A 14,184-nucleotide genomic window follows, 5' to 3' on the forward strand; every position below is an offset into this window, starting at 1 on the left:
TTGCCGACGGGGCCGTGCTAATACAATTACGCTACCATGACGCGATAATCGCTAAATTTCCGAGCGGAACTCGAACGCGAACACAACACTAAAGTACGGCCACGACGGCAGAACGACGCGATCCCGATATCGCGAACATGCGTGGCTAACACGTAGCGGGATAATCTCACCGGCACGATGCTCTCCTCTCTGAAGTCCGGAGGTTCGACAGCTCCTTCTCGTTCGGTCTCGTCCTCCCGGGGTCCTGCCGCAACCACGCTCTCGCACTCCTCGCTCTCGTCCGGGATTTCTCCTCGCACGCCCACGCCTGTTTCACTCGCGTATTTCGCTCTCGCTCCAAGCACGTCTAACATTCGCTCACGCTCGCGCCAGTCTGATCCGGGAGCACCGCGATCTAGAATCGGTAACGCCGGGCCAGCCGGGGATGCGCAACCGGGGTGCGTGTTATCACGGCCAATCACGCGATAACTCGCGAGGCAACCGTCTGGCGGCACGCTCATGATCGTACCGCGGGCGCGCGCACTCCCGAGATCGCGATCAATATTTTTCCACAGAGCCCTTCGGAGAGGGCCTTGGCGGATTCCGCCGGGATCTCGGAAGCGAGGAAGGCAACGGTGTCCCTCGCCGACCTCCTCTTTTTCCCGCCGTACCTCGAGGCGATGGAGCTCCTTCGGGATCTTTCGGGGCACGTCTCCGCACGGTCTTGCATCGAGGCGCGAGTATCCTCCTCGTCCTCTCGCGCTTTTCGCCACGATACCGAATTCGGTGGTTGATAATTCCTTTACTTTTTCCTTTCGTCCTCCCAAAGTTCGTTCCGAGTTGTTGTGATCATTGTTTTTGATGCTGCCGTTTTCACGCTTCTCCGGTAAGGCTCCCGAGTTGTATCGTAATAAGGAAATAATAATACAATTAAAAAGATGAAATAAGTTCGACAAATAACGCCCCTCTGGAGATTTCGGTACAGCTCTAATGTTTTGAGACCGGCGCGGATGCATTTTCCGCGCTCAGCGATCGGAGAGAGATCCGGTGGACGTACGCGAGACGACAACGTCACAACATACATATATATACGTACATAAATAGGAATATGCGTACATAGGTATATAGATATATATGCAGAATGTTTCTGACCCAGCTCTGTAAATCTCGGAAACGGCTTTAGATGTTGAAAAATGTTTCAGACAAAAGTTCACTCAAGGTTCACAAGGTCAAGTTCATATTTTCAACATCTGTACCCCTTAATATCCTACAACTTTTGTCTGAAACGTTTTTTCATATCTAAAGCCATTTCCGAGATCTAGGGAGCTGGGTCAAACTTTAGAGACACCCTGTATACGTATATACATACGTCCATATGTACATATACGTGTATATACGTATGCATATATATTATGTAGAGTACACTCATACACACACTCGCACGCACGCACGCACGCACGCCGCACGCACGCACGCACGCACGCACGCACAATATCTATATATTTATATATGCATACTTTCTAGTAACATGCATACAAAATAAAATTTTAGAGTTTAATGTTTTCAAATATATAAATTACAATAAAAAGATCTCACAAAGATAAAAAAAAGTACGCCAAGTACATAAAAAATATTCCTTGTACAAAACAGAAAGTTCTTGGCAGAAAAAATTAAAATTTTTACAAAAAGCAATGAGATCACAATAAAAAAACCTCACAAAGGTAAGAAAAGGTACTCCAAGTACATAAAAAATTTTCCTTGTACACAACAGAAAGTTGAAAATATACTTATCTCTGAAAAATGACTAATAAAAAAATTTTTCTCTAAAAAATAAAAAACTAAATGAAATCAATAATTAACTGGCCAAGTATTTACAAGTAATTTTGTACAGATTATAAAGATTTGTAATTTGAAATAGTAGATATTATAAAATCAATTTTATAGATGTGTTTTAGACAGATTTTCTCCTTAAAATTAAAACACATTTAATTTTTATTAACAGAATGACTTCCGAAATAAATTCAATTTTGAATAGTATATCATAAATTACATTACTTTAGAGTTTACTAAAGGTGTTATATACTATAATATCAAATCATATTGTTAATGTTAGCTTTGTACTTACTTTGTAAGTTTGTTTTATACGCGCGCCCCGACTTAGAGTTTACGAAAAATCTTCTTTCTAATTATACATCCTGTAAGATATACTTTGTAAATCAAAAGAATTCTAATTGCACTTAACATTAACAATATGATTTGATATTATAGTATATAACACCTTTAATAAACTCTAAAGTAAAAACTCTAATGTAATTTGTGATATACTATTCAAAATTCAACTTATTTCGGAAATTATTCAATTAATAAAAATTAAATGTGTTTTAATTTTAAGGAGAAAATTTGTCTAAAACACTTCTATAAAAATTGATTTTATGATATCTACTATTTCAAATTACAAATCTTTACAAACTAAATTACTTGTAAATACTTGGTCAGTTAATTGTTGATTTTATTTAGTTTTTTTTATTTTTAGAGAAAACTTTTTTTATTAGTTATTTTTCAGAGATAATATTTTAAACTTTCTGTTGTGTACAAGGAAAATTTTTTATGTACTTGGCGTACTTTTTTTTACCTTTGTGAGGTTTTTTTTATTGTGATAAAGATTCTTTGTACATTCCAATAGTTTTTCATAATTTATACGGTTACGATTCACAATTTATTATCAAGGAAATAGCTACAGCGTTCAAAGGGAGAATCGACGTATTACTGATAACGAAAGAAAAATATATATCTTTTACAAAAACTGTTAAACTTGCAGAAGAAGAATCAAAAAAATCATATCAAATTGCGTTTTATAGATTCATATAAATTTCTTTCAGCCAACCTTGACAAATTGGCATCTTTTTTAAATAAAGACAAACTCAAAATTTTAAAATCAAAATTTCAAAATGTACAAGAAGACAATTTCAGTTTATTAACACGAAAGGGCGTCTTTCAGTACAAATATATTGACTGCGTCGACAGGTTGGAAAATACGTGTTTACCACCGCGCGATTCATTTCACAGTTCTTTCACCGATGTACCGAGAGCGTGTAATCGCGCGCATGCCGAGACTGTCTGGAAGCGGTTCTCCATTCTAACGCTAGGCGAATACAGCGATCTATATTTAAAAACACATGTCTTTTTATTAGCAGATATTTTTGAAAATTTTCGCGAAAGTTGCATTAAAAGTTATGGCCTTGACCCCGCGTATTACTTTACTCTCCCCGGTTACACGTGGGATGCCATGTTGAAACATACAAATATTACTTTCGAATTACTTACTGATATCGACATGGTTACGTTTATCGAACGGGGGATATGCGGCGGTTTGAGTCAATGTTCCGGCAGATATGCGCATGCTAATAACAAGTATATGCAGTCGTACGATCCATCGAAATCTTTATCGTATTTAATGTATTTCGATGTAAACAACTTATACGGTTGGGCAATGTGTCAACCATTACCTTATGCCGATTTTCGATGGATCGATGACATCTCTGATTTTAATATTAGCGCGATCGCTTCAGATTCGCCTACAGGTTATATTCTTGAAGTCGATCTGGAGTATCCGCAACATTTTCACGATGCGCACGCTGACCTACCGATACGCGATAAACCTCCAGGTAAGCGGGTGGATAATCTCCTCGCGACATTATACGATAAGAAGCATTACGTGATACACTATCGCAACCTGCAGCAGTGTACGCATCATGGTCTTCGAATCACAAAAATACATCGCGTATTACAATTTGCTCAATCCGCATGGTTCCGCGATTACATCAAACTTAATACAAAATTTCACCCGCGAGAAATGATTTCAAAAAAATTTATATAAATTAATGAATAACGCGGTATTTGGTAAAACTATGGAAAACGTGCGCAATCACGTTGATGTAAAATTATTAACAAAGTGAGACGGACGATACGGTGCAGAGGCAATGCAGACGCAAATCCGAATTTTCATAGTAGAAGCGTGTTTACTGAGAATCTGATCACCTTTGAACTGCGCAAACTTGAGATAAAATTCAATAAACCGATCTACGTCTGTATGTGCATACTTGATATATCGAAAGTGTGTTTGTACGAATTTCACCATGAATACATGTTACCGTTATATCGCGACAATTGTAAAGTCATGTATACCGATACAGATAGTTTAATTTATTACATTAAATACGACGATATATATGAGAATATGAAACGCGATTTAAACAGATTTGATATGAGCGATTATCCGACTAACAACGCATACGATATACCGCTTGTAAATAAAAAAGTACCGGGTTTAATGAAAGATGAAAATAATGGCGCAATCATGACCGAATTTGTTGGACTTAGAGCAAAAATGTACTCGTTGCGAGTAGATGGTAAAAAGGATACGAAAAAGGTTAAAGGCGTCAAAAGTAACGTCGTTGCGAGAACGATAACGTTTGGCGATTACACGCGATGTTTGAACGAAGAAATTGAAATGACACGTCAACAATCGTGTATAAGGTTAAAATTACATGAAGTATATACCATCCGCGAGACAAAAATTGCTCTGAGTTCATATGATGACAAGCGGTATATCGTATCAGAAACGACCGACATGAGGGACATAACCGAATACCCTTATAATGTAATGTAATACAATCTAGCGTAATGTAATGTAACATATCATAATGCATGTATATATGTGTGTATGTATCAACTTATCAATAGGAAAACAAGAAATATATATATATATATATATATATATATATATATATATGTATATATATTTTTTTTTCTCTTTTATATTTTATATGCCATCGTACATTATATTATATTATATTTTTATATATTTTAGATATTTTATATGTATTTCATATTTTGCATATGTAAAAATAAATACAGTTTGTATTAATTAAACGACATTGTCCTTGTGTATCCAAGAATTGTGCGATCCATCGAATCCCAGCCATTTCACGTAAACCTCATCACCCCTCCTGCACAGTACTTTCTTCACGAGGCACAAATCCGGATAATTCGCACGATGCAACTCGTACTCGTAGAACGCTCCAGCGATGGATTTTCCGCGATAGTCCTCGAGTAGATAGTTTACGGGATTAATACGCTGCACTTTAACGATCTTAAATACCTCGGTGATCCAATTCTGTGTATAACCTTTCTCGAAAATCGTCTTGTATTTGCTAACGCGTACCGAGTCACCTACTATGAACTTTGCTGGACTCGCTATCTTTATCGCGCTGTATACTATAGCCAAGAGTCTTTCGGCGATCGCGGGAGTAACGTCGATGGGTCGCATACCCATCGTTCGATGTTTGCGCGCGTTGTAATCCGACACGAGTCACGGCAGTTCATCTACCCATTTGTAAGATCCGTTGAGCGTAAACATCTTCCACATATCGTTTTTCAGTGTACGATTGAATCGTTCGACGACCGATGCCTTCAACATCGAATACGTGGAATAATGATTGATGTCATGTTTCTTCATGAGGCGTTGAACGTCGGTGTTGTAAAATTCCTTCCCCATATCGGTTTGCATGTTTCTCGAACATCTCTTACTATCTCAAATTATCTCAGCGATAGCATTAGCCGTCTCGCTTCTGCCTTTAGTTTTGAGAGTTACGGCCCACGCATATTTACTCAGCACATCGATGACTGTAAGTATGTAGTGGTGACCTCTGTTGAAACGCGAGTACAGACGCATCTCGACGATGTCAACTTGCCACAGGTCATCGTATTCCTGCACTATGACATATTTTCGAGGAAAATTTCTTCTCGCCGGAGCATGCAGTTCCTCGACGAGTCGTAACTTCTCGATATTTTTATCGGATTTTATCGATGTCATGTTTTTAGCGATGGAACTGGTCTCTCGGCGCGTAATAATGTGTATGAAACGACGCGGCATAGTTTTCGCGCACGTAACTTTTCACCAATCTATGATCACTTGTATCATTTTGCCGTTCAAATAATCTAAATTTGTTGATATGCATCATCGATGCGAGTGGCGCCGATCGATCGATTAGTTTTGCCGAGTCACCGTTTAATTTATAATAATGCCAGCTTCGCGAAGTTCCTCGATGATCAACAAGATTTCGTTGTAGTGACCGTTGTGACCTGCTTGGCGTGAAGAGTCGAGCCCTCGTAGACGATCCACCAATTCGTTGGGATCGTCCCAATGCACATAATCAATCTTATTATCGGTTAGCGACATCGCGCGAGGCATGAATACTCTTTTTCCAGATTTTTTTCTTTTTCGGTTCGATCGACAATAACGGTGCGATTATTTCTTTATACTTGTATCCTCTGTTGTCCCGTATTCGATAGTGCGCATCGTGATTGTCTTTATGCGCGCTTGTTGTCAACGGCATGCTCTTGTACATTTGTTTATCATCATCTGTATAGATGACGTCATCAGGGGTTCTCTTGAAGATCAACTGGTAAAGACCAGGCGTATCGGGCACCATCGATAATTATGTTATCCGCGTTGTCCACGTCAATACGTTTATTACCGAACATCATTCCATCCTGACCGAGACAAACACGTTGTCTATACCGCTATGTTGATCACCACTCAGGACAGGCCAGATGTATTTTTGGCCCAGTGGACCTAACTGATCTCGCAACATTTCTCGACGCCCTTCCGGCGTTTGCAATTGATTTCGAACGGATGTTACGAGCGAGTCGTCGGTGGTTTCGAAAACATCCTCACGAGCAAGTAATTCAGGCATCGGAGGTACGATTCTCGTTGTTGCGGACGGTGTAGAGGTTATTATGTAGAGGTAGTTCCAGTGGAGCATCCAATCGTTTTGATTTATGCGATGTCGCTGAGTGATTTGGCCAGACGTCAGATTGTTTTTCTCTCTTTTTCGGTATCGCATCCTTCTCACGCTTTTGGATGTTTAACTGTTCGATCTCCGCGTCGATGTTACTCCCCGGCTCGTTCTTTACCACGATCGAACTAGAATTGTCGACAATTTTTTGCGGTTCAATGAGAGATCTAAACTGTCTGTCTAATATGATATTCTCCTCGATTTTCAAAGCGCGATTTTCTTGCGAATCGATTCGCTCGTTTTCGCAATTTTCCTCGCAATCTTCTCGCGCTCACGAATACCTCGCTGCCAGACATGTCGGTAGAGTGTCAATTTTTCACGATTCACCACGACGTATCGGCAACGACTAATCTCTTTGCGGTATCGCGAACACGTTAAATCCTTTTCTGTACCGACCATTGGTGAGCGAGCTTTTTTTGTCTATCACTACAAATCCATACTTGTGCTGCTAACAATCGCGACACAACGCACAAAATTCATCGTACGACATATCGCTCATTCGGTACATTCACGTAATCGTTATACATGTTTCAGGTTGGTAGCATCCTGTTTGAACAGAATCAGCAAGTTCGCATTGTGCGTATCAGATGTTTAGGTATTCTCGCGTATGTTTGACAGAGATAAAAGCAGTCGACGCTCGAGTATCGACCCGTTGAAATGTATTCTCTTACCGCATCTTGCTTATCGCATGCCACGTCATCGAACACGAAGACAGAATTTGGACGCGCCTCGCTCGGCGGAATGACGTTGTTGGAGAATGTAAAATAACCGATTTCGTCGCTCAATGTCAATAAATTCTCCAGATATCGATATTTCGGCTGTTGAAGCGATTTTGAGTACACCTACACGTTCTCGAAACGTAAATCGTGTGGACTTTCTATCAAACTTATCAACACGTTGGTTTAACCGCAATTCAAAGGACCGCAAATGATATTGCGCATATAGTAGTCGGTAACATTGTACCATGCTTGCACATCTCCGCGTCCCCCATCGACCGTAATTTGTCGTCACAATTCGTTACTTTGATTATTGCCAACTTTTGTCGCACGAATTTCATTTTCATACTGCCGATTGAGAGGGCAGTTGGATCGAATGCCTATTGTGCGAAACCACGAATCGCTCAGTAGCGAAAATGTTCATCTTGCTTTCGAGACCTTCCGATATTTGCAATTTGAGCGCCGAACAGTTACAATTTGTGCCGAAAATCGTTTTGCTGCAAATGTGCGGCGATCAAATCCATTATCTGTGAGATAAATTTCCGGAACATATAAAGGCGGATTTGTAGATTCAATAATATCGTCGCTACTGCGAACATTACAATCAACCGTGGCAACGAACGCACATCGACGGGCAAATGCCGTTGATAAAAGATTGCAGCGAATGTCAACGAAAATAGGTAGAGGCCTATTAAATCGCGCGATAAACGCACTTCCTATCGAATTACATATTCCTGGCTATCAATTTTGCGGTCCGGGTACTCATTTGGAAAAACGATTGGCGAGAGGTGATCAGGGTACAAATCCATTGGACTCGGCGTGCCGCGAGCACGACATTGCGTATTCTCGAAGCGCCGATCTCACCGAGAGACTCGCGGCTGACAGAATACCCGCTGAGAGAGCGCAAAAACGCTTCGTCGCGAAAGATTTGACTCTGAGTGAGAGAGTCGCAGCTTCAGTTGTTTGGGTAGCGATGAAAGCTAAGACAAAGATCGGTATGGGTATGAAGACGAAGAAAAAGACGAAGACGAAAAAAAAGATGGTGAAGAAACGGATACTTCCAATAGCGAAACGAGAAGGTGTATTGCCGATTTTACCGATATTGGGAGCGCTCGGATCTTTGATCGGTGGAGCGGCCGGCGTGGCAAAAGTGATGAACGATAGCAAAGCCGCGTGGCATCAGCTGGAGCAGCAACACAACAATCACGCAATGGAAGGTCACGGGCTTTATCTCGCTCCATACAAATATGGATCGTATCTCGGCCGGTACAAACGTGGACAGGGCGTGGTAATGAAGAAAAAAAAACGTCAAAGAGATGTTAAATAAGCCTATGGGCGTGACAACGAACATACAATTAGAACAATTAACAAAACGTATGCGTATACCATTCTTTAGAGGCGTTTTTATGCGTGATTCTTTACCAATCGGTGGTATACGAAACGAGAGTGGCATCGAATTTGGATAACACCAAAGGAGCAGGTACTCATTGGGTGTCCTACGCAAAAAGAAAGAATCGCGCTATATATTTCGACAGTTTAGGCAATCTTCGACCACCAAATGAATTGGTGCGATATTTCGGGCGGAACGTGATGAATATACAGTACAATCACACACCTGTTTAAATTTACGATGAGAGTATCTGCGGATAATTGTGTCTGCAGTTTCTTTGTACTGTCGATGTGAATTTAAAGCCTGACGATGCGCCGTTAAGACTCAGTATTCGTTAAACAGTTTACCCGACATGTCTATGACATTCACGCTGACTGGGAAGAGTAGCGTCCTTGCGGCACATTATCATTCAGCCATAGATTTGAGCGACGGTGACTACGAGATCGGTCTAACAAATTTTGAGACTTATCATACGGTGCCGAACGTAAATTCCTCGAATAATAAATTTTATTTCGATGAAAATGACACGAAAATTACGATTCCCGAAGGATCGTACGAGATACACATGAGTTTTTGAAATCTGAAATTTTACGGAAACGCCCGCGACGCATGTTTTGCTTCGGCAATCGTGTTGATAAACGCGGTGATATCCCGTCAGGAGAGGAGACTGTTCGAGCGAACGGTGACGAGGACGAAACTGTAGAATACCCGATAATGCTCCGTGCTAATTATAATACGATGAATAGCGAGATCAGGTGCGCTTTCAGAGTAAACTTTAACAAACTCAACAACATTGGATCGTTATTGGGATTCTCGAATCGCATATTGCAGCCGAGACAGTGGCATCAATCGGACATACCGATTAATATCCTCAACGTAAACATTATCCGCATAGAGAGTAACATGACCACGGGTGCTTACAACAACGACAAATGCGTTCATACGATATATGAATTTTCACCGAGCGTGCCGCCAGGATATAAGATATCGGAAACGTTTGCGCAGATCATTTACCTGCCGATCATTGCGCGGAGCATTACGGATCTAACGATACGCGTCGCGGATTAAGACGGACGATTGCTTGATTTTGGAGGAGAAGAGATCACCATCAGATTGCACGTACAACGGCGACAAAATTAACGTGCGATACGTGAGATTCTCGTGTTGAACGACTCGAAGAAGAACGTGAGAAATAATAATATCTTTACTGATTGATGATACCATCCGATCATCATCATTATCATCATCATCATCACCATTAAGTTGCGCTAAAAAGATTAGAAAGAAGCTCAGCGCGTCGAACATTGAATTTTTACAATCTTTGGGTTTCGCGGTACGAAATATTTGAGAGAACATGACCGACATCCTTAACATTGGAGGCGAGCCGGTCTTTGACGATCGTATCATCAAAATCGAGACTTACACGCACAATTCGTATACCAACACAATGTTTGAACACAGCGACGAGATACGAATACCCATACAACAACAGGATCTGTATACATTGCCGTATGAGAATTTTCTATTTTGAAGGAAAACTAACACTAAACAAACCAGCTGAAGGATCTGCTATAACTCTGGGAAATAATTGCATCGCGTTTATGTTCCATGAGATTCGATACAAACTCGACGGTGTGGAGATTGATCGTAACAGAAATGTGGGACTAAGTAGCACATTCAAGAATTATGTAACGATATCATCCGATAGAACCGTGATTATGAGGAACGCCGGCTGGGATGCGCAGAATAATGCGAATGGATACTTTAATTTTTGCGTACCACTCTACATGTTATTGGGATTTTGCGAAGATTACAAACGCGTTGTGATTAACGCTCGTCACGAGTTGATTTTAATACGATCGCGCAACGACAACAATTGTCTGATTGGAAATTTGGTTTTGGAGCCTGTGATTAATATATTCAAGAAAGAATGGCGTATGCCACATATTATTTTGAACGAGGTCAACAAGCTGTCGATGCTGCGCGCCTTGGAAAGCGGACGATATCTCAGCATGAGTTTTCGCTCGTGGGATCTGTACGAGTTTCCACTATTGCAGTATACAACCAAATATTCGTGGGCCATTTTATTATTACGGCTAAAATTTTTTCACGTGCAATAAGCGAGGAGCATACACTTTTGCATAAGCGCATAATCATAAACATAAAGAAATTGATTGGTCCACAAATATATGCATAAGGAAATGAACCAATCAATTTTCTTATGCTTATAGTTATGCGCTTATGCAAAAGTGTGTGCTCCCCGCTTAAGAATCGGCAGGAGTGATGGGCTAACTCCGAATTGATATTGGAGACCTCGCACAGTGACAATGTGAAACTCCGTTTTCAGGGTTACCAATGCTGAGAAACAAATTCTCAACCTCAATGTATAGGTGAGCTCCATAAAGTTAGCCGATCAACATTTACTTTTATAATTTTTTTTTTTATAAATTGTTTGTTGGTCGTTTGTTGGTGATTGTTGGTTTAATTACAACGTTTGTTGGTTAATATCTTTTTTGAAAATACAAAAATAAAATTTTGTGTGTAGTTAGCCGGAAAGATATTATTTTTGTTATATACGCGCACGCACACGCGCACGCGCGCGCGCACATCACACACACACACACACACGTGGTGGGGTGCAAAGGGGGCATTCAGCCTCTCCTCCCGCGCCCACCCCACCGGTAGGGCGGGGGGATCTCGCTTTACAACTAACAAAGTACATGCTACATTGTAAAGCAAGGTCCACCCAGCCTACCGCCAGGGTGGGTGCGGGAGGGGGGCTGAAGGCCCCCCTTGCGCCCTCCTCCCATGTGTATGTGTGTGTGTGTGCGCGTGTGTATCTTAAAGTCAATCTTAAGTTTTATCCAACTTCTCCCGCCACCATTATTGCATTAGTTTTTTTCGTTTTTCAAGGCAAATATGAACCAACAAACGTTTTAATTAGTTTTTCCATGACCAACAAACGATTGCGCATCGAGTGAACTAAGATTGAAATAAAAATAATATCTTTCCGGCTTACTTTATATAAAATTTTATTTTCGTATTTTCAAAAAAAAATATTAACCAACAAAATTGTGTGTATACACTCGAAACATTGAATATTCATACTCAAAATTAAATGTGTACACCAAAACATTGAGTGTTCACACTCAAAATTGAGTATGTACATCAAAACATTGAGTGTTAATATTCAAAATTGAGTGTGAACACTAAACTTTTAAAAGTTTATTCTTAACACTTGAATATGACACTGAATAGATGAGTATAAACCTTAAACCTTTGAGTGTTATTCACAAGATTGAGTATTCTCAATAGGCAATTGAGTGTTAACTGAGTCATAATTGAGTATTATTATTAACGCTAAAAATGTAAAATGAATCTTGCAAGTTGCCATGTAATATTATTGGAACATGTAATTGTAATATTGAATGATAATGTTACAGCCTCATTCCAAAAACATTACAAAAACCAATATTTGGTAATCGTAAGTTGTTCGTTTACCGCTATGCTGCGTGCATTGCATTATCTATCTCGCATTTAAGTCATGATGATTATATAAAGGTTGCAAAGAGCGGCTAATAAGTTTAAGTATAATAACTAACAGTATAATTTGTCTGATGATTCTAACACAGGGAGTTTAGATATTTGATTGATCGTTTAGAAATCGGGCAGGTAAATGTCCGAAAAAATTAAAATTATTTGTTCATTATCTACTTATGATGTTAAATGGATCTAAAATCTAATATTTATATAAATAAGATTTAAGTTTCTCAAATTAAATTATTTAGATTTAATTATTTTATTATTTACTTAATTATGTTTAAATATGTCAAAGTTTTTGTCATATATATATATATATATATATATATATATATATATACACACATACACATATATACATATATACATACATATATGTATATATATATATATATATATATATACGTATGTATATACATAGATACATACATGTATGTATGTATAATACGTATGAAATTTATATACATATGTATTGGTAAAATTTTGAAAAAAATAAAAAATTTTTTTTTCTAGAATTTACAGCAATCAAAATTATTAATTATCTTTTTTGTGTTGAAAATATTAAATTATGACCTAAATGACATTTTTGATAGAAATTTCATTGTACATTTAATGCTTTAAGTTGCTTTATACATTTTTCAAAAACATTATATTTTTTTTAATATTTTAGTTTTAAATTATTTTTCAAGTAATTGTCTTGCGACAATACAATCCAAAATTTTATATTCTGAATCAACGTTAAATCATCCGATTAACTACGGTTACGAATTAAAAACTTTTGGACATTCTGTACATTATTGCCAAATTTTGCCGCAGATTGTCCGCAACATTTGCGAACTTCATCTGTTTTCGTTTAACTTTCAGTTAATAACAAAGATGAAATAATACTGTGAGATCTTTTTATTATTGTATTTCTAAAACTAAACGGTCAATAATTTCAGCTTTTTTTAGAATTCCTAAAATGTCCTTCTACTTTGTATTAGTTTTTCATCACTTTCTTGTTATTTTTTCTAATTATTAAAATTCAAAATACGAGATTTACTTATGTTTTGCGTATGCAACATGTATAAGAAGTGCAATTTTTGATAACGATTATTGTATCTCACGTTCGGAACGGTTAATTGCATTTTCAAATTTTTCTTGTTAATTGCCATTCACAATTACCTTAAGGGAAAACATTTGAAAATCATAAAAATATGAAAATTTAAAAGCATTTAAAGATAGATCTATTTGTATGTATATACACATGCAGAGTGTAGGCAATAATAACTATATTACCGTATATAAGTAAAACGGGTTAGACCAAATAGAAAAGTTTTGTACTATTTTGTACTATTTTTGTAAGAAGATTGAAGAAATTAAAGAAAAATTAATTTTAAAACATCTGCCAATTCGCTCAAGTATAAGCAGCAATTCCTTACCTTTCTAGTAAGGAAAGATATTTTAGACCTAATTGTACCAATATTACTTTAGGATGTTCTGGATGTACATAGTAGCAAAAAATTGTCAAAATTAAAAAGAAAACATGTTTCTTACGTTTATACTGTTTGAAAAATTAAAAAAATAAATCCGGTTTATGAAAAAAGTTGAAGTATCACAAAATAATATAGATTTTGACGTCTTTGTAAAAGAAAATAGTTGTAATTAATATTTTTCCTAATTTATTATTTAAAAATTTTTGATCGTGAATGCTCTTTGA

At 38.2% G+C, this 14,184-nt stretch overlaps 1 protein-coding gene across 1 annotated transcript; it reads right to left on the bottom strand.

The window, feature by feature from the left end:
• Positions 1-4,906: 4,906 nt before the first annotated feature.
• LOC126850591 (uncharacterized) lies at positions 4,907-5,314 on the bottom strand. Its single transcript, XM_050593736.1, has one exon. The coding sequence runs from the start codon at positions 5,312-5,314 to the stop codon at positions 4,907-4,909; it is 408 nt and encodes a 135-aa protein (XP_050449693.1).
• Positions 5,315-14,184: the final 8,870 nt, after the last annotated feature.

Source organism: Cataglyphis hispanica, chromosome 6, assembly GCF_021464435.1.
Source record: "Cataglyphis hispanica isolate Lineage 1 chromosome 6, ULB_Chis1_1.0, whole genome shotgun sequence".
NCBI classification, from domain to species: Eukaryota; Metazoa; Arthropoda; class Insecta; order Hymenoptera; family Formicidae; genus Cataglyphis; species Cataglyphis hispanica.